General features: G+C 41.6%; 1 protein-coding gene across 10 annotated transcripts in view; it reads right to left on the reverse strand.

The window, feature by feature from the left end:
• Window positions 1-25,894, reverse strand: part of SVIL (supervillin) — a 99,598-nt gene that overhangs the window by 64,936 nt on the left and 8,768 nt on the right. The window contains exon 1 of one of the 10 annotated variants that reach the window (XM_033061813.2): window positions 1,529-1,708. The exons of the other annotated variants lie outside the window; for them this stretch is intronic. Coding sequence (XP_032917704.1) covers window positions 1,529-1,589 — 61 coding nt within the window. The 5' untranslated portion in view covers window positions 1,590-1,708. Of the gene's footprint in view, window positions 1-1,528; window positions 1,709-25,894 lie in introns of those variants that run through there. 10 annotated transcript variants of the gene reach the window in all.

Below are 25,894 nucleotides of genomic sequence, written 5' to 3' on the forward strand. Positions count from 1 at the left end.
TTAAAATGTGCAAAAAGGCATTTTTAGGCATCTGCCAGAAGTCAGTGCAGATTTCAAGCAGCTTTGCTAATAACATTCTTCAACTTTAATAGTCGACTTTTTCCTGTTTTTGTTAACATTCATTTTCTCTTTCCATTAAATGGAGAATAAAGCACATAGATTACACAGAAACATCTTGTTAGACCAAAACAGAATATTGTAAGAAAAACAGTGTGGATGGTATATAAATCATTATATTTTACACTACAGCATTAAAAAGAATACTCTGAGCCATATGGATCCTCTAAAAAGGCCAGATTTACATTACTTTGAGAAGACTATGCACTGACTTCCAAAGCCCAGCTCAGTATCAGTTTAGCTAATCAGAACCAGGCATATCTTAAATTTATAGCTGTTCTAACAGGATGCAACCCATCCTAGAATTTTTGGCACTGGAACAGCTGTCCACCATGAAAACCACAAGTAGACCACAGAGAAATTCTGCCTAGCCCAGCCAAAACTGGGGAGGGAATCTGAGAATGTTAGAAAGGAGCCTGCATTGCTTCCCTGGGAGCTGGGAGGCAGAAGGGCTGCCAGGAGGGGCACATCAGCCAGTTTGGCTCCTGTACCCCCTAAACACATTCAGCAATATTCACACACACCACATCTATAATGCCTCAAAAATCATCTCAAAACTTTGCTGTTTCACAGGGCTGAGTCCCAATCTTCCCCCAAACACAGAAAAACTTAGCAGACAATTAAATTCCATTGCACAGTTTTGATATTTTATGCATTTCCTCCTGTTCAAATTAAACACCATGTGGGGGGGATTAGAGTCCAATAAAACTTAGTTACCACAATATGGAAGTCTTAAATACAAACACAGGAGGAAAAGTAAAACAACTCTGCATCAAAAGACAATAAATATGCCCACAAAAGACACATCAGTTTAGCAGAGTCTTATTCAATGGTTAATTTAAAGATAAAAAAACGCCCACACAGTACTTGATAGACAGAAGGAAAATATTTACAACAGCACTTTGTTCTTTTTTTACTGAAGAATCCTAAACATGTTCATAATCATATTACAGCAATATAAAATATTTTTATTCCAAATTCAGAGTATCTTTACTGAAGTGTAAATCAGACTTGCTCACAAGTTTAACCATTTGTTCAGTCGAGTTCTGCTGTCTCTTAGGTACAAACTACCCGATAAAACCACTATCCATACTTTAATATGTAGGAAATTTAAAATGCACAATCTAAAAAGAAAAAGTAGATGCAGCCTTCCAGCGTTACTTAGTATATTTAAAGGCCCTAAGTCGGTGGCATGCTAAGCTAATTAAAAGATCCATCTAATCGGATCTTTCAAAAGTGTCCTTTAGGAAATAACAAAATAGCCTAACTGTGACTAACTGCATACTGATTGCTAAAGTAGCTAATGCAGCTGCAGGAGAGCCAGTCAAACAATATTTACACATGCAGACATATATACGAGAGATTAAACACACACAAACTGCATTTTCTTTTATCTACTTGGCACTCTTACCTTGCTCCTCAGAGTATTTAACATTTCCCAAATAGCTGGAGATCCAAGGATTTCTGAACATGGTTGCACAAACAAAGGATTCGGCAAAGAGAAACTACAATAGCAGCTAATTCTGAACCAGGCACAGCCCTCAGGCCTGTCTTAGCAATATCGTGTAGAGATTTTTCATAGCACAGGACTGGAGCTGTCAGGCTCTCGCGTCCCAGGGAGTACAGTAAATGCATAGCAATAGGCTGCAAGCCCCAGCAGCTCAAGCCAGTAATCAGATTACGAACAGAAATTAGGCACATGAATGCTAAAACAGATTGGGCAATGGTGATTGGGAGATTTATAATATTACCACTTCAAAGATCCAGCCAAATCACACATTATATTCCTGCAAAACGAATGCAGAACCCCTAAATCCTCATATTAGGAAACCAAACAAACAAAAAGATCCCAACAACAACAGAAAAAATGCCGAGGAGGAATAATTCCTTCATATCTCTAATCGGGATAAACTGCAGTGCTTATTTAAGAAAAACAGTGCCCAGGCTGCCAAAAAATGGACTCTGATAATCATAGCATTATGCTTAAATGTTTTGCCTAACTATTAGTTGGAACATTTAAAACAGACAAGATTTATGGATAACATATGAGCAAAATTACTGGTGGGGGTAGGGATTTAAGAACAGACACCACAGCTCCAAATATTTTAATTCAAGACATAAGGTGAAAATTGCACTAAAGTACTGTCTAGCTACCTTTTTAAAAATTTATTTATTAAACAGATTTGATGGATTTTGGATTGAAGAGTTGGCACCCTTTTAGTTAATTCTGAAAGTCTGGAAATATTTGTTTGCAATGGTGCAGTAACCTCGGCTCAGTCACCCACACTGAACTACCTGATGGTCTAACACAGACACAAAGAAGCATGAAGTGTGTGACTGAAACAGGTCCATGCACTTAACCCCGTCCAAACAAATAGGGAAGTCAATCAGTTTCCTTCCAACAGACCTCTTCCCTTCCAAAAGATTTCAGCTACTATCAGTATTACAGGCTGAGACAGCTGGGGTGGCTCAGCCTGGAAAAGGCTCCAGGGAGACCTTAAAGCACCTTCAGTGCCTAAAGGGGGCTACAGAGAACAGGAAAGGGACTTTACAGGGACCTGTAGACAGGACAAGGGGTAATGGCTTTAAGCTGAAAAGGGGTAGGTTTGGATATCAGGAAGAAATTCTTTATTGGGAGGGTGGTGAGGCACAGGCTGTCCAGAAAAGCTGTGAATTGCCCCATCCCTGGGAGTGTTGAAGGCCAGGCTGGATGAAGCTTTGAGCAACCTGGTCTGGTGAAAATTGTCCCTGGCAGGGGGGTTGGAATGAGATGATCTTTAAGGTCCCTTCCATTCCAAACCATTCTATGATTCTGTGAGCAGAAAACTCCACAGAACTGGGGTTGTCAGGATCATTAAAAGGTAGACTAGAAACACAAGGCTGAAGTTCTTGGTTATTCTTACCTGGTTTTGTGATACCTGCTACAACAGAGCCCTGATCTATGCTGGGAACCTCAATGTACAGACAAGATGTGAACAATGGTGCTGTGAAAGAGACTGCAAAACCACAAGTGAAAAATATACTCAATCAAAAACCTATTAATGGCTGTTGGTTCATCATGAAATTGTATTTAGCCTGTCTAGGTCATCAAAACACTTCATGCTAACAAGTTATTGCAATGGATAGAAAAACATACATTCCATCTTGTCTAATGCACCTGATATTTGTTTTAATCTATTTATTTTTAAAAACATAAATCATGTTGGAGTCAACCTAATCAAAGCACTTTTTCTTCCAACAGCCCAGAGCTCCCTGGAACAAGAGTCACCCAACAACATGAATATGGCCTTGAAGCTCTGACTCAAGTAACATTCTCTGTTCAGAAATATTTGATGGTACATACCATGTTTCTTTTCTTTGCCTGTAACCTCGCCACCTCTTGTGTTTAATTCTAACCACTCCCAGCACTACCAACAGAACACAAAATACTACTGCTGTGCACTCTTGACCAGCTGTGAAGGCCTCCATGTACTTGAGCCCAATATATACAAAAAATGTCATCTGTTGACACAAGTCCAAATCTGCAATTAACCTGAAAATCTGGTGCTTTATGGGCTAGCCATAAGTGCAGGTGTGCTTAAAACACAAAAATAAGATGGGGCAGAACTAAATAAGGAGCTGCTGGAACAGTTAATGAGGAAACTCTGGACCAGGATATGCATTGGTATGGCAATGAGAGACACCCTGTCAAAAAAACCCAACTTTTTTCTCAACTGAAGAATGTTTACCTGATCTGGTGAATAGAGGTGTTATTACCTGGGGCATTTTTAAGCACCTGTAACTCATCTGATACACAGTAAGGGAAGTTTCTGATAAAGCACAGGTAAACACCACTCATTTTCACTCAGATTTGTGCCTACAAACCTTGCCTTTAGCAAGGTTGAAGGAGTTAAACTTGACAGCTGAGCTGATGCAATAGCTCAAGACAGCCCCAGCCATCATTCCTCCTGCTGCAGGACCTCTGCTAGCTCCTGCTCCCCTAGTGACCCAGCCTGATGACTAAACTGGTAGCAAATATTACCTTTTTTTTTTGCTGGGTGTGTTTTTCAGGAGGTGCCAGAACAAAGAAAAAGGCACAGGATCTTAAGACCAGGAAAGGGTTCAACTCTTCTGGCTAACAAAGGAGGTGAGCTCAGCTCAAATGTCACCCCCTGTCTGGCAATGTCCCCTGCAACAGAGAGGAGGAGTATGGCTGCTTTTGTGGAGGGAGGGGTCAGGCTCCCCCATTCCTCTGCCATACATCATCCTCAGCATTTTGTCCTCAGCATCCTCCTGGTGAATGAGGTGCAGAAGGGAAAGCACAGTGAGCTGCAGAAAGACAGGAAAACTCTGGAGTGGCTTTCACAATTGTCTAATTTTTAAATGGCCTCTTGCTTGTGCCATTCAGATTCTGCCTATAGCACACAGTAAGCCACGCTCTCCAACTGGTCTGGCTACCACCTGGGAAGAAACATCTGTGATAGGCTTTGGTGCAAATAGGACTCCTCTTCCCACTATATACAGCTGGCAGATCAAAAATCCAGGGGCTACCTCATGGGACCAAAGAGAGTTATTACAGGGGAAAGTAAAATATTCAATAAAAAAGATTCTCTGTCAAGCTCTTCACAAAAATTTCTAGAGTTTGGCTTCAAGATATCTTTGCGTTTGGTTGGAAGGTGATCACCAATCATTGCTCAACCAGTGCACAGTACCTATGATTTAACATTAATGTCACTGCTGTTGAAACTGAAACTGTGCTGCTGTGCAGAATCTGTGACCCCAGGGCTCATTCAGTGTTGATTCAAGGTGAGGGGTGTGTGCCAACACTGCTGCCAATATTAAAACTCTGAGATGTTGGAGCCTTGGGGTGTTACAGCAATGCTATGTGCTTCACACAGATCATTGGGAATACTGAACTGTAGGTATCTGACCACTTCCATCTCTCCTTTCCATCTAAAAGGGATCACCTATGGCAAGAGAAGTCTCTGTGCTGGCCTTTAAACAGCTTTGGAAGTGGAGGAAAAACTGGGTGCAAAAACAGTAAGTCAGCAGAGTCAACCACGGGTATCAAGAAATGAAGGTCTGGATTTAGCATTTTGCTACTTGTTTGAAAACAGCAGGTTTAAGAGCAAATCCTTCCCAGACACAAAGAAATTAATCTTTAAATACTCGATGAAGAAAATAAGAAGAGCTGTTTGTCCTTCAAAAATGATCCAGTCTCCAGGACCTACAAGTGTGCTCAGCCAAACTGTGTTATCCAGGCTGTGTTACAAATCGGTAGTAATGTTCTTGTCCCCCTCTGCCATCATTAATTCTTGAGCATTAGCAGCTTCCAACAAAAGCAAACAAAGAGAGAACAACAGTTCAGCCCTCAGAAAGGGGGGCAGCCCAGTGGGAAGCTAAGTTTGCAGCAATCTGGGCTTAGAGCTCGAGGTTAAGCATGTATACATTTCAAATCTGAGGCTGCTCATGAAAGACCAGCTGGCAGTTAAATGCTGTTCTGAAGCTTCCCACAGGAAGAGAAGGAAAATATCTTCTTTTTGTCTGGCAAAACTAATAGCTCTAATCAAAGCTGGAGTATAAATGACTTGAAAACACTTCCCAACTTGCAGGCCTGCCAGCCCCAAAGCACTGAGGAGTTATGAACCAGGTCCTACCAAGATTAGGCGTTTTTTCCTCTTGAATTTTGATCACTTATGAATTTATATTTAGAAGTGTTCAGAAGTGATAAAGAGAGGTAGATACTTTGTTGTGACTTGCAGTTATCATAAAAGCAAAAATCAAAGAAGCTCATAACAGCTGTCTGAAGAAAACCTAAAAATAAAATAAAATTTTAAAGAAATCAACAATGCAGAGGAAAGAAAACCCACAGCGACTGCATGAAACTTTTTGCAAAAACACTAGTTAGGTAAACAGGAATCTGAGCACCACAGAAAACTGAGATGGTCTGTATAAATGTAATGATGAAATCATATTTTCCTCCACTCTTCATGGGTAGAGATCTAAAGGAGCTCATGAATTTTATTTATATATTTATTTATTCATTCAATTTTATTCACTGCTCTTCTGGTCAAGGTGAGCACTCTTGGAATTGCTAGTCAAAATGAGCTATGGCAAGATCTGAGATGCTGTGGATGACTGCAGGAATGAAGGTCAGAAGACTGGGCTAAAGCAGACCACCCTGTTCCATCAGTCCATCTGACCTCCCCTCCCCACCTGCAGGCTTCTCACTGCCCCACACCACCCTGTCAGCTTTTGGCATGCAGGCACATCTTTCCAAAGCAAAGTGACAAGGCACCCCCTTTTCTTATTTCCCCTTCTCTCCACTCTCCAGCAATCTCTGAAAAGTTGTTCAAGAAGTCAGCCCAAAGCTGAAGGACAAGCCAAAAATCTCCAAGAAGATTACTGCAGTAGCACAGTCACTTAAAAGCTCAAGTCATGTCCCAGCAACCCACCTCACAATCACAGTAATATTCTGGTTTGGCAATGCCAGTCATGTTTGTCTTCTCCATCCAAACTCCATGTATGTGGGGAGGTGGTATTTTCTCATTTCTCAAATTGAGGCCATTCATATGAACTTTAAAAATATGATAAAGTTTCCTGACATGGTGTCATCACTACAGTGAAAAGCAAATATAATCCTTTCCAAATAATCACCCTGCAAAACGATTTATGTTCAGCCAGTGATTGTGTTTTGGACAAGTCTTCAGTTTAACTTCAGCACTGCATTGCTTGTGTAGTGCACTTTAAAACAGGTCATATGCAAAGAGATGAAAAAAGCTGATTAGTAAGATTTAAAGAGGGGACTGAGGTTTGTAGTACAAAATGTGTTGAAAGAATATGGATGGTCTTTTTGTACTGGCTATTTAGTAATGTGGTCTGTGAAAAGGGAGAACAGCAGGTATTTTTGTACCCACACTAGAAATTTGCTTCCAATCTCCAGATTACTATTTCAGATTTCATTCCACTCATTAATTCCAGCAATTAATTACTCATAAAAGGAGATTTTGGTACCTTTCCATTTTGGAACACATTTCAGAATAAGGAGCATGAATCTAATGTCCCCTGACATCTCTACCTCTCATATCCCTGTTCACAAAACTGCATGACAAGACAGTAGCATAATCAAAAGATGTCCAAGGTTTTCCTCTTTAGGAGTAGGATGAGACTAGAGGAGGTCCTTCAAGGAAGTTCAAAGGCCACATGCCCCTTTCTCATGTGGTAATCAGATATATCAGTGGGGTAGATCTGAATTCAGTCACACCTCTTTGTCTCTGGGCCCAAAGGAGTAACAGAAGATGTCAGGTGTGAACATGGCCATTTCTGCACTGAGCAAGTGGCTGGAAGGGAGGATAAGGCAGGAACTCATCTCCCAGCAATACAGACAATCTCAATCATTAAACAGCTCAAGGGCTTTGAGGAGACATGGGGTTTTACCCAGCAAACAGCACTGGAGAGTGTTTCACAGTACAGCTCTCTGTGGAGCAGCTGCAGTGCAGACTCTGAAGGCACAGGGTCAGTCACAGCTCCATGGACATCCCTCACTGGAGTTGTGAAGCCTCAGCTTCTTCTCTGCTATTGCAGTGAACAAGAGCTTTGCTGCTGAGATGGCCCCAGGCTTAAACTGCTGCTGGAAGACTGTTAAACTTGTGTCCCTCAAAAACAAACAGCCAAGGTTTCTAGGATGGGTTTGCCCATCCCCTGACACTTCCAGTGTCTGTAACCAGCACAAGGCTGTCTCCTTGCCAGGAGCAGCAAGTGGCCCCATGCATTTAGGTGCCACAAAAAGCCCTGCCACACTACTGAGTTTTCTCCTGGCTGCTCTTGAACACCTCTGCATGTGTGTAAAAGCCCAATAAGGGAGTAGAGAGAGGCACACATACCCCAAGGAAGAATTTATAACGAAGTCCTTTGGCTCTTAGTGATAGTCATCTAAGGAAAACACCAATTTTGTTTACCACTGTGATGTGACATTTCACAGGCCACATCCTATTCGTGCATACTTACCCTGAAATATAATTTTTCAAGCCTCGGGCAGACAGCAACCTTGAAGACAAGAAATGCATGACCCCAGCTCCCATCCTGTTTATGGTATGTTGAATGCTTTCTCAGAAAATTAAATATTTATTAAAAGAAATAAAGAAAAAATGTATGCTTTATTCAAGAGCTAATGGTCAAGGTAGGACAGCTCGACTACAAGTACTGTCACTGCACTGTGAAAAAGGCACATGTGCCAGGCTTAATTTGCAACCAGCATGGCTAAGCAAAAATTAATGAGGAAAGAAAATCTAACCCAGTGATGCTGCAATTCTGGAGTCTGTTCTCTAGAGAGCTGGTTTAAATTCATGGTAGCTATGGCGTTTTTCTCTTTATTGCCCTCATTCACTCCCAAGGCCCCTGCAAGAATCACCAACATTCTTGGAGCTCAGGGGGGTACCAGGAAGTTAATCACAAGTCAGATACAAGGAGCTTTCCCAGAGCTGCCTGGGAAAGTTTGCATAGCATCTGCTTGTCTACATCTATGGAGATTACACTAAAGGAAAAAAGTAAATACTTTTTAAAAGGCTTCTTCCATGTGAAAGTCAGATTTTATGAGGTGGATATGAAGTAACCTAGCTTAGCCCCAGTCTGTACACAGACAGTGGGTGCCAATATTCTTCCCAGTCTTCTGGGAGTGAGAAAATTGCTTTATCCAGTAAAAATCAGTTTTCCAATGAGGGGCATAAAATTGCATAATAAGAAAGGAGAAACAAGTCCCAAAGCCATAAAATATATATATAAATTAGTTCCTCTTAGTCCAGGTATTCCTCTGAAAACAGGCAGCACAAGGAATGAAGACACTTCCCAGCAAAGGCTCCCATAAAGTGTTTCAGTGTATGGACTGACATAACCAACCACATAAAAAACAGGAAGAGAGCTACAGCTACAAAAGGATTTCACTTTTTAAAGCCACCTCTAGCATGGTTTTTGCTGTGTGCCAGGCAGAGCACAGAGCCTGTGACAGCCGTGCCCAGGCAGCCCCAGCTCGCTGTCAGTGCCGCAGTACTGGGTCGCATCTCCCGGGGTCTGCGCTGGATCCGTTCTGGGCTCTGCGTCTCACCCGCGTGTTCTGTCCCCAGACACGGTTCTCAGCTTGCCTAATAAGGCCACGAGCGAGTTGACTGGCTGGCTTATAGGTCACCCAGTGTTTACCTTGTGAGCCAGCAGCAGCTGGAGCTCCCAGCCCTGCTCTGCTCCGGCCGGCGCTGAGCCCGGGACACACTTTGCTTTCACCACAGGCAGCAGGAAACTGCAGGGAGTGCAGGTACAGTTTCCACCACAGCACACTGAAGGACCACTAGACTGAAAAAGTAATCAGGTTTCTCACTGCATGAATTGCTCGAAAGTAGGGCAGCAGCATAGGTAGGAACAGCCACCTTCACAGCTCCAAGGCAGCAGACAGGTACTTGTCAAACACCAGAACCAAGGGAACCAGATGAAAGCAAGGCAGAGATGCTCATTTGAGCACTGTTGTTTAATTATTTATTACTCTTGATCAGTTATGGAGAGATGCACTGCAATTCAGACAGATGGCTTCAAAAGTAATGATTTACCCTCCACAAAAATAGCGAGCTGGCTAAATAAAAAATCCCTTCTTCTGCTGCTTCCCTTGTGATTCAGTCTATTTTCTCCTTTACACCACTCCTAAGGCAAGATGCTAGATTTGGGTACTGTTCTAGCCTCTTTCCCAGCACAGTCTGTGGCTGGAGCTGGCAGGCAGAGCAGAGCAGCCAGGTCACCTCCTGCCAGGGTGCTGCCACAAGACCCCTGCGAGGGGCATGCACAGTGGCTTTTCCCTTCAGGTCAGTACAGACAGTGCAATTCCATCCCTCATCAAAACCACCTTGCAAGGTTTAAATACCTACCTAATACTACCTGATATAATGCTGTATTTATCATATGATTCAGCTAGAAAACTGTCTTGAGCACAGGGAGTAAAACTAAACTAAGATTATCGTCCCACTGAAGTTGCATCCTGTTCCTGCTATGAACCTGGGGTTCACATAATTATAATTAAAAGAGATAAAATATATGGCCATTCACTCTGAAAACAGTACATGTTTAAAGAAAAGCTGATGGTTTGTAAGCTTAGCCATTATCATTTTGGCTGAAACCGTGCCCAGGTGCACACACAGATCTTGGCTCAGAATTGCTGACTTTCTGCTCAAAGTCTACTCTCACCCAAAATACGTTTCATTAATACGAAGAAATGGGGCACACACATTCAAAAAAGGGCCAGTCAGACATGATTACACAAAGGTAAGTCCTAAAAAAAGCCAACTCACTTTGTGTCCTATTTGCTTAGATCAGCAGCACAATATGCTCTTATGAATATCAATAATAAATGCTGGAGGAAACTAAACAACACACAAGGAATAAGAACTGCTGTGTGAGCATTAGACCTGTTAAGAGTTTTGGGAAGTAGTCAAGATAGCCCTGAACTATGAAAATCAGTCACATTTCACAGACTTTCAGGCTGAGATGAGAGAAAAGCTGTTGAACTTGCACTGCTTGCTAGAGGAAATGGGCTCACCCATTTGGTTCAAGTCTCTGACTACACACTGACAAATACAAAGATCAGGGGAACACTACTTCTCCTCTTGGTTAAAAAGGAGAATCTGAATAAACTTTGGCACATCTGGAAGGGAACATTCTGACACCCTCACAGGTGACTGCTTATTTGACACCAGTTAATTTAGGATCGTTTGTGCAACTGCACACGAGCAAAGGCTTTTGAATGCTTTCGTGCTTTCACAGTTTTAATTTTAAATGGGAGATAATGTTACAGCTGACTTTTCTCCAATTTAACACTCCCATTTTTCATCTTTGCTCACAGACATTATGAATTCCAAGACAGGCTTCAGGAAGGAATTTTTGAAATACAGCAGTATCTCTTCCCCTGTGCTAAAGATAGGGGAAAAGTAGAATTAACATTTTTTGAAAATCTGTGTTCTGAATATTTTAAACACAAAAGGATACCTAAGTGGTAGGGAATTCACAAAGAAACCTGGCTTTTGCACTGCTCAGGACAAAGCACAGTTACTGTACTCAGTTAAACCTGACTGGTGCAGAACTAGAGAATAAAGTTCTTCTCACTGAATTTTTCAAGAACAGGACAGAAAAGCAATTTCAGCAATCTGTATATGCATATCAAAAGTGATGCTGAAAGAAGAGAAAAATGGCTCACATAAGACCTCTGCTTAAATCAAGGCTGAAGAATATTTTCCACTCTGAGTGCCCCAAAAAGGCCACCTCCTCCAGTGACCTTACAAGAATCAGCTGCCACCCCAGCTCTCGGTCACACGAGAGGAAACACATCCACCATGTAATTACCAGTTATGTGCTGCAGGCACACATTCACTGAGAAGACAGATGGGGTTTCAGTGAGGTAATGGGGAGGTGTTCTTCCCTGGTCTACAGATGGTCAGTTCAAGCTCCAGAGTAAAACATCATGACTTTGTTGAAACCAAACGAGCAGAGAAAACAGCCTACAAATGACAGAACAAGGGCAGTTGCTTGGTGAGAAACCAAGAGGTTTGTTACAGCCCAGGTTCCCAGAGCCACCTCATGAGCATACAGGGAGCAGCCCCAGGGCTGCTGCAATATTGATGCCCCTGTGATGGCTGGAGAGAAGTGCTCAGTCACACCCCAGCTTTTACTGACACAAGGAGCTCAGCTGCATTTGCCCCAAAGTTCCTCTTCCCAAAACTAGAACCACCACTCCCAGCTCTATTCCTCTTAGTCCCCCAGCTCTCATCCTTGTCAATCCCTCACTTCTGATTTCATTCCTGCTGCTTTCTGTACACATGCACCTTCCTTCTGTACCCCATACTATGGGTAATCCCAGTGGATTTCTATTCTTCAGTGTTCCTAAATGTACTTCCACTTCTCCCCTGGCTCTTCTGCTCCCACTGCAGATTCTCCCATTAGAGACCCAATCTCCTCACTGGCTCTCTTAACTCACTTCATTTCATCTCCTGCACAAACCTGGCCATCTTTTTAGGAAGGGTTTTGTTTTCCTTCTCCAGGAGATTTCAGTAAAGGTCTGTCCAACCTAGCACACTTTATTAGGAGAGAACTGATCATGGGAAACTAAGGAGATGTATTAGTGAGAGCTGAACCAGCTGCGGTGCACAAAGCTTAACTTTAGCAGCACACTGTGGAGCAGCCCAACAACCAGAAGGTCACAGTGTAAGCATATTGATGCTCTTGGACATTTTTTTTCTTGCAGGTAGATTCCCTTCATCAGTCAACTTGTTTGTCCCATGAATAGCATCAAAGGAATGCTGCACTGTTCGAAGAGAGGCACTAAGCATGTGTAATGGAAAGAGACATCCCTTAAAAAAGAGAAAAGATAGGCAGCTTGAACAAACTAAGAGCTGGAAAGAATGGAACTCCCTCAATGTCTTAATGGCCATTGGTTATTACAGTAAAACACCAACAACCAGTTACAGAAAGGGTGCTGGACTGCATCCTTGCAAGGCAAAGAAAAAGTACCTTGCCTTGCAAGGTATTTGTCTAAAAGCGAGGCAAAATCCCCGCTGAGGAACAGTGTATAATCACCAAAATCACACACATGCCCAGTACAATGTCTCCTAGCCCAGAGGGACACAGCCCTGAGCCAGGTGATGCTGCAGAACGCTCAGTCCCCAGGGCCCTGTGTGAGCACAGCCTGATGTTCAGCTGATGTTCAGCTGCCACAGCAACACAGACCTCAGGAGGGGTTGCAAACCCCAGCAGGGGCAGGGGTACGTTCTGCACTTTTCTCTGCCACCACACCACACTTTCTCCAAACCCAGGACCTTGCAGTTTTCAGGAGAAATAAGACTTTGCAAGCCTTGGGGAATTTTGGGCTACAGGAACCCTAAGCAGCTTCCTTGGAGCTTGTGAAAAGCTCCATCATCCCCACACACACCAGAAAGGGCACACACTTTGATTCAAGCAATGAAAGGCAGCTGTTCATGAGTTTCAGTACCTTGACAGAGCATGTACTGGACAGACACACATGAAAGTCATGCACTGAGTTTATTCTGAGCACACAGTCTGCAGAAAGGTATAAGAATACCTTGGCATGAAAACAGTCCTCCTTCCTACACCAGGGAGCCATTTGGGAACTTCATTTTGGCCCACCAGCACTACTGGCATATTTCCTTTCAAGTTCTAGATCTACATTCCACACAAAGGATGTTGAAGTCCAAACAAGATGCTTGATTTCCTTGTTGCCTTTCTATACCTGGCCTGACTTTTATGTGCTAATGGAAAAACTCAGCAGTAGAAGAGTTAAGTAATCCAGCAGCTTCTCTAAATGATTTAACAATTTGTAGTGCAGTTGAGCAAATACATAGATTGCTTTGACTTAAAAAAATCGAATTCATAAATAGTTCAAGTAAACAAAACAAAACAAAATAACAAAAAAAGGCTCAGTGAAGGCTACATTTTAGGATATCCAGACCACCATATAAATACAGTGTTTGCCAGTGGCTGTAAGTCAAACTGCAGCAGTATTTCAGACTGCCATGGAAAGTATGCCTGCATTAAAACCCAGCACAAGAAACTTTAAATTCCTGACAGCATGTGGCCATGCATGAGATCATTCTGAAAAGCTGCAACATTTTCTTGAGCTCTTTATTTTTGTTTCCTGAGAAGTTTGAAATCATAATCAGCAGTTTATATCCAAAGTCTAGATGTAAAGTCATCACAGGCTGGACTAAGTCCAGGAGTTGCATTAGTTCACAATATGCAGAAAAGAACAAAATCCTATGCAAGCAGACCTGGAGCATTAGAATGCTTTTTAATGAAGGCTGAACAAAACTAGAGGAGTGCTCTAGTTAGGACACTGTATAGGCATTTTTCTTGGATAGCATAATTTCATTTTAATAGTCAAATTCTCACTTTCTGCCCTCAGGGGTATGTGTGCATATGTGTGAAAGTATCCTATTAAACAATTTGGCATATGTAAGTTCTCAACTGGTTCCTTTTTTGAGAGTTTTTTTTGGCTAAGTATTATTATTTCTTGCAAGTCATTAGGAGGAACAGTGTGGGAGCATCGAGTTTCTAGTATTTCAATGGTCTGTGGGTGCATAAAACACACCTGCATAAAAACTACATTTTACAGGAAGAAATGTTTTGTTGGTTGGGATGGGTTTTTTTAGATTTTTTTTGTTTTTTCATCTATTGATGATTATAAAATTTTATGTCAGGATGAATACACAACTCACCTGTCCTGTCTTTGTCTTGCAATCAGGATGCAAAGAACAGCAACTTGGCAAGTAATCTCAAAAAATACTTCAGAGAACAGAAAGGTGGGAGAAGAAAAAGGAGTAAACTCAGGGATGCTAAGGTGAATCAGCTCTAGGAATGCCAGAAATCTACATTTAGTGCGGATGGCTCTCATATTTTGTTTGAAAAGTTGTTTCTTTGTGGAAGACATACTGTTAGTTTTGTTTCTTTTTCAAATCTTCAAAGCAGACCACTGAGGGAGTTCCAGGATCACTACTTCATGGAAAATACAGTAATGGGAACATCCAACAGCAAACATTGTTAAATATTGTAACAAATTTATCCCTCACTACAGAAAAATAAAACTAACATTGTATTTCTATTTGCTTATCTACAGGGCTTAACTGTTTCTGTTCATTTGCTCTTTTTTCCCCTTTAATATCCTCTATTGTGAGAACAATAAACAAGCGTAGGCTCCGTATATAATTTTTCTGCTTTTAAATTTGGAGACTGCAGCAGGGCTTTTGCTTCCTTTCAGTTACCCTCATGAAGAGATAGGAGTTGAAAAGAAGATCTCAGAACAGATTTGGGGTCCAATTGTGCTGGAAGAATATACAGTTAACCCATTTCCATCTACTGAAATTGCTTCAATTAACTTTTTTCCCCTTCCCATTTTTAATCCCATCAAGTGTTATGCCATCTAATTCTCTCTCTTTCCAATCACAAGTATTATTAATTAATCAGGATGGAGTCCTATAAATGCTCATATTTCAACTTTATAGAGCATACTGGCTAGGTCTGCCGTAAATAAAAGCTACGTACACAAAGTGCAGCCAATATACAAAGCTCCTATCTGTTAGAACTGAGCCATCACACTCCATTAAGCTCCAGTCAGGTTACAGCTTTTCTGTCACTTGTTCCACACCACGTATCAGTCTAATACTGCTACTCCTTTTTGGTCAAGTATTAAAACAATATATCAGTTTTAGCTCCTAATATTACCTTTGCTATGAACAGAGAGGCTGTACTCAATACTGCCAGTCCCTCGAGACCAGTGTGGGTGATCTGCTGTCTGGTGTGGGTGTTCAGGATACTTCCTGAGACTCATAAGACACTAAAGCACTGGTAATGCTGCTAAAGTGGTAGTGGTGGAGGGCATTCACAACTAATTACAGGTAAATTCTCGACACATTTGAGAGCAAACCACAAAAACCATAGCTCCAGTGCTAGCCATGTGACCAGAGTTCTGTGACTCAAGTACCCCATGCATGGGGTATTTTAACACAATTTAATCTTTAAAAGTTTCTATAAAACTACCTTCAAGTGAGCCAAAGCACAGCTATGCCATATCCTACAACATCAAGGATCATGGAAGATGCTGCAGTCTCTCCCTCAGTATATCCCACTTGCTGTGTAACTGCCCTCAATACCTGACAACACTTTTCAAGTTGTGGGTTCAGCAGGTTGGAGGAAGCTTCTGGCAGAGAAAGACAAATGCAAGTGCAGCTCTACCCTTTCCTGGCAAGTAATTTATCTGAATTAGATTAAGCTTTTCTGACCTCTCCACCTACCCAGGGCTTGGGTTAAATTCCAGGGTTACCTATCCAGCCCCTGCTGTGCAAAGGGGACACAGCTGAATAAACAGCTCAGCCCTCCTGGCTGCAGCAGTGGGGCTCAGAAAAATGAACAGGCTGATTCCTGGGACTCCTGACACCACTACAACAGCATCAATCGTTTTGACCATCATAACTGATACTGAAAGTCAGTCTTGCATGATAAAGGCAGATACTATAACTTAAATACACACAGAGGTTAATTTAGAGCACATTTGTACAGACAGCCCATCAAACATAACTAGGTCAGATGAGCAAGCGAGAAGATTGTGACTTCTATTTCAACATATTCAATCTGACATTACTTTAAGTATAATATTTATCAATTTAGGATACAGCACTACAGAAAAATATTGAAAAGTTTTTTATAAAGAGTACCAAGTAGTTCTCCTCTGCTCTCCACAGTGTACATACTGTCATACATATTGACAGTGAGTGCATCATCAGATCTGTATTGAAACTGCAGGGCTAACACAGCCTAATTCAAATCGTAGAAACAGCACATTGCCAACTCTGATAGCAGCACATGTAAAGCATCTGTTATTCTACAAAGCCTTGAAATCTATTTTTTATAAACCTTTCAACTCTGAATTTGGCTTCTAATTGAGTAAAAGAACAGATTTTTTTAAAGTCTGCTACCATTCAGGGCTTTTTTTTAGAATAGATTTGAACAGATTTTAGAATTTAAATACTTTGTGCTTAAAAGAACCAATAAATAATAGAGGTTTATTTGCTTGGATTTTTTTTTTCTTTCACCCATTATCTTTACAAATATGAACTTGATGTTAAGTAACTTCTTAAGTCAGCAGTGTAGGTTAAGGATGGCAACCAATTGACACAGAATGCCTGAAACTAAGTTTGTCTGATAAAGTTCCTTTAGATAAAACCAAATATTTGTCTGCAAACGACTGATGTGGCTTCTCAAAAATCCTACAAAACCAAAACTTTGCAAAGAACAAGAATTTCCTATTCCCAAGATACTAAGAACAATCATGAGCTCATCAGGTAGTGGCTTTATAGCCTCCCCCTGTTTAACAGCCTGTAAAGTCCTTATCTCTTTCTACAGTACAACAATCATCTTGTCACCCTCCCCCCTCCACTGAAGGAATATCATACCAGCTCTTCTTTGGCAGTTCAATGTATGTCTGATTAAACAGCAGTTTTTCATAACTTCTGTTTAACCTTGAAATCTGCTGCTTCTATTTCAGACCTGATGAAGTGCTGGTGTGCCTGCAAGCTTGGCTCATTTTTTCCCCCCATACCAGCTGGTCTAATAAATTACCTCTTCCTACCTCATGTTAGTTATGTCCTTAGATCATACACAGCTAAACACTATTATGCCACTTCAAACTTGTATTAAATCATGATAAAGAAATAATAAAAAAAACCCAAAGTCTCTCAAACTACTACCTTGCATTACAGGTGGTCATTCACTTTCCCACTCTTCACATAGATGAGGAAAGGATCCCTTTTAAACGGTTGCCAGGAACATGAGCACTTTCTGTTTAAGTTGCTCCAAATGTATACATATATAAAATATATGTATCTATAAAATATATAGATTGGACATTTTAATAAGTTTGAGGTGACTGCAGGCCTGATGGTCAGGTTCCCTGTCTGCCAGAGAGAATGAGTTTAAAACATGCAGTTTGTGTGATTTAAATTTTAAAGCAACTTTTTCACCTAATTTGAGAAAAGGAAGGGGGTGGGGAAGGAGCATTTTGTTGCAGAAAAATCACCTCTTTTCAATCCACGGGTAGAAAGTCCTTTCTTTGAGGTCCGGCAGTTGGAGGCTGAACTCTGGTTTCAGACATGCCTTTATTTGGAAACAATGAGGGAGCAGGCAAGGCAGGGCTTTTTCATAGATGCTGCCTGGGCACAGGCAAGGCAACAACAACTTGGCAAAATGAGTGGCAGCTCTGCACAATCAATACAGCCATATGTTCCTCGAACAAAAAAAAACAAGCGTGGAGTTTATGGTTTGAAAAAGCAAACAAACACAAAACCCCTTTGTGACTGCTGATTAATCATTAGGGGAAAGAGGCGAAGAGCAGAGCTCCATACAAATCCCCAAAGCTTGAGGCTCACACAGCTGCACTCCCAGGACGTGCACTGCCTGGAGCACAGTGCTGTCTTGAGGACTGCAGCGCACCTGCCCTGCAGCACAAGCACTGCTCACATCAGGGGATGTGCAAGGCACAGGCAGCACTGGCCAGGAATGGCAGGGGAACAGGAGCTGCCTGAAGGGCTGGCAAACGACTCCATGTAAAAATCAAAGTGCACACCATCAGTGTACCAAAACACAGGAATCTGGGGCAGCTCCCACGCTGGTGTTGGCACTTGGCTGTTCCTGGCAGTACCTGCAAGATGGCTCCTTGAGATCACATCCCCTGCTTCCTGCAGACACGGAGAGGAGACTATTTTTACACAGCCTCTGACCACACTGACAAAAATAAAAGGAAGTAAAACCTGAGGCCAGCCATCTTCCTGATTCTTTTCTCTCCCAGTTACCTCAGGAACATTTGAGGCAGAGGAGACCAAGTGAGAAGAGCAGACCCCAAGAAATTGAAGAAATAACCTGACCTGAGGTGAAAGATCAGGATCTGCTTGCATTTTCTTTCTCCACCCTGCTTTCTCTCACACTGAGAAAAACTCTCAGTTAGAAAAGCTGACATATCTTCAGAAATTTTTCTTTTTTCTTTTGGACAAAGAGACTCCAAGTTCCATTCAGGTTTTCTTCACTACCTTCTTCCTCTCTAGTATTGCCAAGGTCAGACACAGGAACCATACAAAAAGGCATGAAAGCCAAACAGAAAGAGGAGGTATCTATTTAAAGGTACTTTCATCCCCTTCAGAAAAAAACCTTTTTGTTCCACAAGTTAAAGTTCACATTTTGCACAATCTTTAGTTTGCGGTTTTCCCTACGCTCCTGAAGCATTGGCTCAGTGCTGTTGAATTGAGGAAGAAATATCCAGTTCACTGCTGATCCCAGCACTGGTGCTGGGTGAACACCAGCACTAAGCCAGTCTCTCACTTCCAACCTTTCTAGACCAGAGAAACGTCTGGTTTCTATGATAGGAACCACTCATATCCATCCTCTGATGGATGGTTGATATGAGAAAGAAGGGGAAGTACTTATTAAAATATTATTTTGCTAAGGAAAAGCCTAGCTTTCCAACTGACATGGTTTTTCTTTCCAGTGGACAGACTTGTGCTGGAGGTTTGGCGTCTGCTGAGCTCTTCCTCTGTGACAGGTAACTGTGCTGTCTCCTGCACGGATGCAATCAGCACAGCTTTGGCTGCCAGCATGTGACATTCAAAAGCCTTTCATCCACAACAGTCTTGGACTTTGTTTTCCATCATGAAACACATCTTGCTGTTGCATATTTTTATTTTGCCACTTGATCTCATGTAGAGAGGCCACATAGTTAAAGCATCTTTAGTGAGCAAGAAGAAGATGGGCAGGCAGGTGTCTGTGGCACAAGTCCCTCTTGTAGGAAAAGGACTCAAGACTGAGCAATGAGGAAGACCTCGTGCTTGCTTAACCATGCAAACTGCAGGATTAGGCAAATGATAAATATGCTTTCCTCTCAGAGCACTCACAAAACCCCTGTCAAAAAGGCAGCCTGTGTTTTACACCCAAAAGCAGACAATGCCTCTTTAGTCACCCTACAACAATGGCAGCTCAAAGCTGAGGTGAAGAAATCATATTTTACTTCTCTCGAAATTGCATCACATCTCACTGGACATTACCAATTTCCTGTTGCACTCCCAGAGCTGATGAGAATTCTTGGAAATCCTGTTGCAGTCCCAGAACTGATGAGAATTCTTGGAAGTATTATTTCTGATAAAATGTATGACAAAATGTAAGACTTTTCTGCATATTCATGGTCACAAAGCGTCTCTATTAAAATTACTGACTGCTGAAGAGTTGCCTCTTAAGAAGAAAGATTTCAATTTCAAAGCAAGTTGGAATGATTTTCTAAATCATCCTAAACCTTCAGAATCTATTTAACCTGTTTTGAGATTCACAGTTGTTTTCAAGCCTTTTGCTTGGATTTAAGAACTGCTTAATCTGTGCTTATAATGTTTTTTTCAGCTGTTTCTTGACCAAACCAAATTAACTAGTTTGGTTTCAATTTTAATTTTATACAACATCTAAAAAAAAAAAAATCCCAAGAATTATTTTCTTCCTATTCCTTCTATGGATTGTGCTATTAAAAGGGTCCTCTGGTACAAATTTTTAGCTAAGAAACACAGTAATGTGTTCTCCCTTTTCACTCTTTCTATTTAAGAAAGAAAATATTATTAGAAGCAGAACAATAACATTCATTTCAATAAGATCCCACAATTTAGAACTTTAACCACCTGATTCCAGGGCAGCTATAATTGTGTTCAGTGGTTTTGCCCATTGCACTATTACAATGCCATGGGAAGAATCACAGAATATTCTGAGTTGCAAAGGTTGCACAAGGATCATAGAACCCAGCTCTAAACTCTGAATGGCCCATGGGGTATTAACCCACAACCATGCTCTAACCAGGTGAACTAATAAATATGAGGGATTGGCACTGGCATTTTTCCTATAGTTTTAATCAATGCTCTCAAAAAATGCAATAGCAACTGCCTTGAGTAAGTAAAGCTAGTGAAGTATTAGTATTCCCTGTAAAAAGACTTATGAACACTACAGATTGCATATAACAATTGGCAATTTTCAAGGGAGCCACCACAGCAGGGCAGCCCAGCCTGCAGGGCAATTTATGACAAGTGAATGAGCCAGAAAAGGTAATCTAATCAGTGACCAAAATAAGCTCAAAAGACAAACAGCAACTCAACCACTAGAAGCTGCTTTATTTCCACAGTAGCTGGATGTAAATACTTCCTCTTCCCTGCACTGCTAGACTTGCAGTTCAAGGAATATATTAAGAGATTGAGAACCTACATCCAACACTGTGGCTCCCTCTGATTGTTTTATTGTGTTAAAACTATTGTGAGAGTATGTTCAGCCTAGTTAGCCAAGAACTTAACCACCTCTGTAATTAACTCTGGAATCTGACATCATCATCATCCCCTCAAGCTTCTCTTAAAACTTTAATTGCCTGGTTTATGAATATTCATTTGCCAGTATTACACTTCCAGGGATTTATGAAAACGCAATGCCATGTCAGTGCTCAAAGAGGTTCTTTCACTTCTGCTTCTTCCTTAGCGTATTTATTACAAGTCAGGAAGTGCATCAAGCCTGCAGTGGACCCAACCATCTGGGTCCATTCATAGAGATGAAGTGGCACAGCAGACACTGAGTGCTGCTGCTCAGGGTGCCTATTAATCCCTCCAGTGGACATAATGCTTCTTCACAGGCCTCATCAGTTCTAGGTTGTAAAATCTGTTTCTCCCTTATCTCCTCCTGCTCCTCTCCTCCTACATGCCACTGCAATTACAAGCCAAGCACACGACAGCCAGCCCTTCAAAGGCTGCTCCCATGTAAGAGAACAGTTGCCCAAACCACAGAGTTTATCAGATGTGCAATTACTCCCCACAGCCAGCTTGTTTCAGCAAGTGCTACAACACAGATGGAACTGGCACACTGCAACAATTAAGTGAAGTTTGTGACACTTTGGTCCATTACCAAATGGCATCTGCATTTCTTCTGTATCAAAAGGTATAATTCGTTTGACAGTTGTTTGTGTTGTCCAAATTGTGACAGTGCTGAAGTTTCAGGCCATTACTGGCTTGGACATTACTGTATTTCACAGTACACAGGCACAGGATCCAACCATCCCCAGATGTGAAGAATCTCCAGTTTTAGCTCAATAAAAGTTCACAGTGCAGGTGGATCAAAAGCTCTTATGAATCTGAAGAGGACAACAAATATTTAGAGCACAGCTTGTAAGGAATGTGAAATTCAAGGTTACATTTAATGTATTAAACCAGGTGTATATTGAGCCAGAAGGTTTCTCCTAATAGTCATGCAAGCTGTAAAGCAAAACTAGAAAGCCAAATTGTGTCATTTCTTCCATGTGTTCCTTAGCTACATTTCTCCTTTGTCACAAAAGAGACAGCTCAGCAAAGCTCAGAACTACTTTTGTAATTTCCTGGCAAAACAAATTTAGTTAGAACTTTCTGAAGTTATTGTCAAGGTTTACCTTACAACAATTTATGCAATTATGTGATTTTCCCCTCAGCACCACTGCTTCAGAACAAACAAGGTAAGAGGCTTGATCTGTCATAAATGAGCATTCCAAGCTTCTGGTTTTTGTTTCTGCTCCAAATATTTACAGAACAATGAAAAGCACTCAATTTGGAAGAGTAACTTCCAACAAAGCACTACTTAAAGGCATCTCCAAAGAGAACCTCTAGACTACTCAGCAGGAAAAAAGAGAAGAGAAATGTAAATAAAGAATATCAAGTAATAAAAAGGATATAATCCCTGAATGGAAAGGGAGAAGAAATTAGAGACCAGTAACTGAAACAGTGAAGAAAAAAGGTCAGATGTCCTGAAGGATGTAATCATGATCCTATTTTAAAATGGGAAAGGCTAAAATTGTGACTGATACAATGGCCTATGGGCCAATCCAGAAAGTCTGAAGCACCATAAATAAAAAGGCTTTGTAGAACATCATCACTTGATGCTTCCTCTACTCCCAGGTCACAGCTTTGGCCAGAGGCTGGTGTTTGGGAAGACTACTGTGAATTCCTACCAGCGCCTGGGGGAAAGCTCTGCACTCCAGGCAGTCCTGGACACTGCTCAGGGTACAGCACACTGCACTTGAATTACACTATTTCTGCTTGGCTTCTGTAGAGAAACCAGCTTATTTGGACTTGTTTTTTAGCTTCCTAGCCTTCTTTGGGGAGGGAATAATTTATTGTCCTCAGAACACAAGGACCTATTGTCAAAGACACAAGCTGCCTGTTTGCCCTAATCAGGAGAGATCCTTTGTGGTGCAGAGGGAAGGGGAACCATTGACTTGTATAGGATCTCCCTTAGAAGCAGAATGGAGGTTTTAAAACTGTTATCATAATTTTAAAAAGCAACAGAAGTTTAAAATAATTTACTTCAATAATCTGACCCAAAAGTTTGATTGTTGTTTTACTAAGAGCTCCAAAAGTAGTTGAAAAAAATCCAAACTGAGTCTGGCCTGCAAAACTCTTCCAGTACCATCATCCCCTTTTATTTATTTATTTTTAGTGGCTAGTTAAATCTCTACTCTGCAACAAAATCAGGTTTGGGTAGCTGACAACCCTTAAAGCTAAACAGCTACAACACTTGGCAGGTAGCTTTAAGAAAGACTTTTAGCTACAAATGAAAACATGATGGGCTGGATGAAGCTGAATGCCCATTTTTTTTGGCACCCAATACTCTTGTAGGATAGACAGCTATGTTGGCCAGCTTCAGGGTCCTGATTGTGTAAATATTTCCAAACATTTTGAGCCTGTCTGCCTTGCTGGACCACCCACAGGGAGTACAGCTTGATGGCCATGGGAACAGCACCACCAGCTACACTGCTTTTTACTGAACTCTACTGAATACACTTAACCTCCAGTGAGTTGACAAAATCCCTGCTCTGTGGAGGAAGAGACACACATCTGCCCAGCAGGAGATGCAGTAAGGCATCCTTTTGCAGGCAGAAGGGCACATCTCAGCTCCACTGGTTTTCATGGTTAGGTCTTGCCCACCACTTCAGCAACATGTGAGGGACACACTCGTGCTTTGCTCCCCAGGTGAAAAAAAGTGCTTAACACAAAATTATGTCTTTGTGAAAGCAACATAGACAGCAGAAAACTTTATGGTAATTCAACTAATTGTTACATGTCACAAGAGAGAAGCAATTCAGAAGTGTTAATCAGCCTGAAGCTCGTTTCAGCTCAAACCATTCATTAGACTCTGAAGTTGAGCAGGTTGTGTTTCACAGCCTGAATCAAAGATAAGAATAAGGAGTAAAACACTCCCAGGTACCTGAGGAGGCACTGTCAGGGCACAGGTCATGTAAGAGAAGTCATGCTGAGAACGAGCAATTTACACCTCCTAGGGTGTAATCCCATGATGAAATACTTAGATTAAATCTTGGACTCTTATCCCAGCATATCAACCCTGCCTCTCCCAGCAGAGGTGTCTGAAGATCCTGTTTAAACTAGCTCATTTATCCAATCAAGGCAGGAGAAACAAAAACATGAGAGAGCTCCTCTTGTGACTCTTGAGGATGGTGTTGTGCACAGCCAGGAATTGGACTCTGTGACCCAGGTCCCTTCCAATTCAGCATATCCTAGGATTCTTTAAGTGCTTCCCTTGAAGATGCCTCTACCTCTCCATCTCAATGCCTGGTCCCTAATCCTTGTTCTCTCTCAACTCCTGCTTCTCTCCTCTCTGTCTCTCCAAGCTCTTGCACAGGGAGCAAGGGCCCTGCTGTGGAAGGCTGCTCATGGCACCAGGAAGTACAACAATGTGAGCCCAACAGTTCTTGATTTATCTGAAGCATTTGCTGAAAGGATTATGTGTGGAGTCACTTCTTTCCTGACAATTAACTTCCATGGAGCTGTGCTGTCACGACATTTCATTGTCTGCATTCAGTCTCTCACAGGCACTGGAAGTCGCTCATAAAATTCTATTCAATTACTGGGCCATAGGTATAAATCAAAAATATTTCCCCACTTAATATTTCCCTACAAATGTGCTACTTCTGTGCTGGCTTCAATCAAGGTGTAAAGTACTTGTGATATTAAATATAATTCTTTCACAGCTGCAATTCCAAATTATGCCCCAATTTTACTTATAGCTATTTTTACCCAGGTCCACACAAGACAGCACAGGCAGTATATGAACTTCAGTCATTCAAGAAAAGAGTTTACATGTATCTCAAATCAAAGGTGCAGAACTAAGTAATTTCAAGTAGAAGACTGCTCAAACTTAAGTCCTCATGACACTCTTCCAGAAGCATTACACAGGGGCAAGTAGATCATGTGCAGTTTTAACACTGGGCGAGAAGACACAGCAGTAGACTTGGTCCAAGAATCAATACACTGTCTTCAAAGAGAAGTTCTCTTTTGCCTAAAACACCAGCCCAATACTCACACAAGACATATTCATGCATGTCTTACCATCATTTAAGTCTCTAAATGGAGTAACCTGAGGCTGTCAGTGTGATAGACCTCTCATCACAAACCTTTAAATGTTGACATCCCACCTGATGAGTGAGATAAGAAAGCAAAGCACTGAGGAAACTCACAGAGCTCATTGGCCCTCCAGTTTTTATCTCTTCTCTTGCCATCTAACCCAAGCCAACACAGTGCTCACCTGTCCTACACTCTCACTCCATCACTGAGCAACTCTTCAAACCCTGACTCCCCTGCTGCTCATTCAGCACCCACGCTGACACAGCCATGGGGAGCAGCTCTGAGCAGCCCACAGGACTTGGGAGGAAGTGGAAAAACCTTCTGACAGAGCAGTTCCCCAATCTGTGTGACCATCCATCCAACTGATGCTATTGGAAAGAGTGGCTCTGGAGCAAACTGGGAATGGAAAGGCAAGGGGGAAAGATTCCTAAATTGGTATTTTAAAGTGAGGCTGCCACTTTCACCATTCCTAACTGCCAATCCAAGCCATCAGTTGCCTAAAGTAGAAGAACAAAATTGGTAACCCTGCCCTTTAACAAAAAATTAAGAGATCTGATTTTGAAATTTGCCCACCTGAAGCCTGAATCCACTTCAAGACAACCGTAAGCACCAGTCTACAAGCAAATGAACAGCAAGGCCACTCTTGGCCTCCTGTATAAAACAGGGCAGCTATGAAGAACACAAAGTCTCATGGATGATTTTATGGGTTTTTTTCTGCAATTAGTAAATGCTATGAATTCTAGCTAATATGTCTGGAACACATTACTTAGAGAACAAAATGTTGGACAGAAGTGTTGATACCATGTTTTTTCCTTTGA

The sequence above is a fragment of the Catharus ustulatus genome, chromosome 1 (assembly GCF_009819885.2).
Source record: "Catharus ustulatus isolate bCatUst1 chromosome 1, bCatUst1.pri.v2, whole genome shotgun sequence".
In the NCBI taxonomy this organism is placed as follows: Eukaryota; Metazoa; Chordata; class Aves; order Passeriformes; family Turdidae; genus Catharus; species Catharus ustulatus.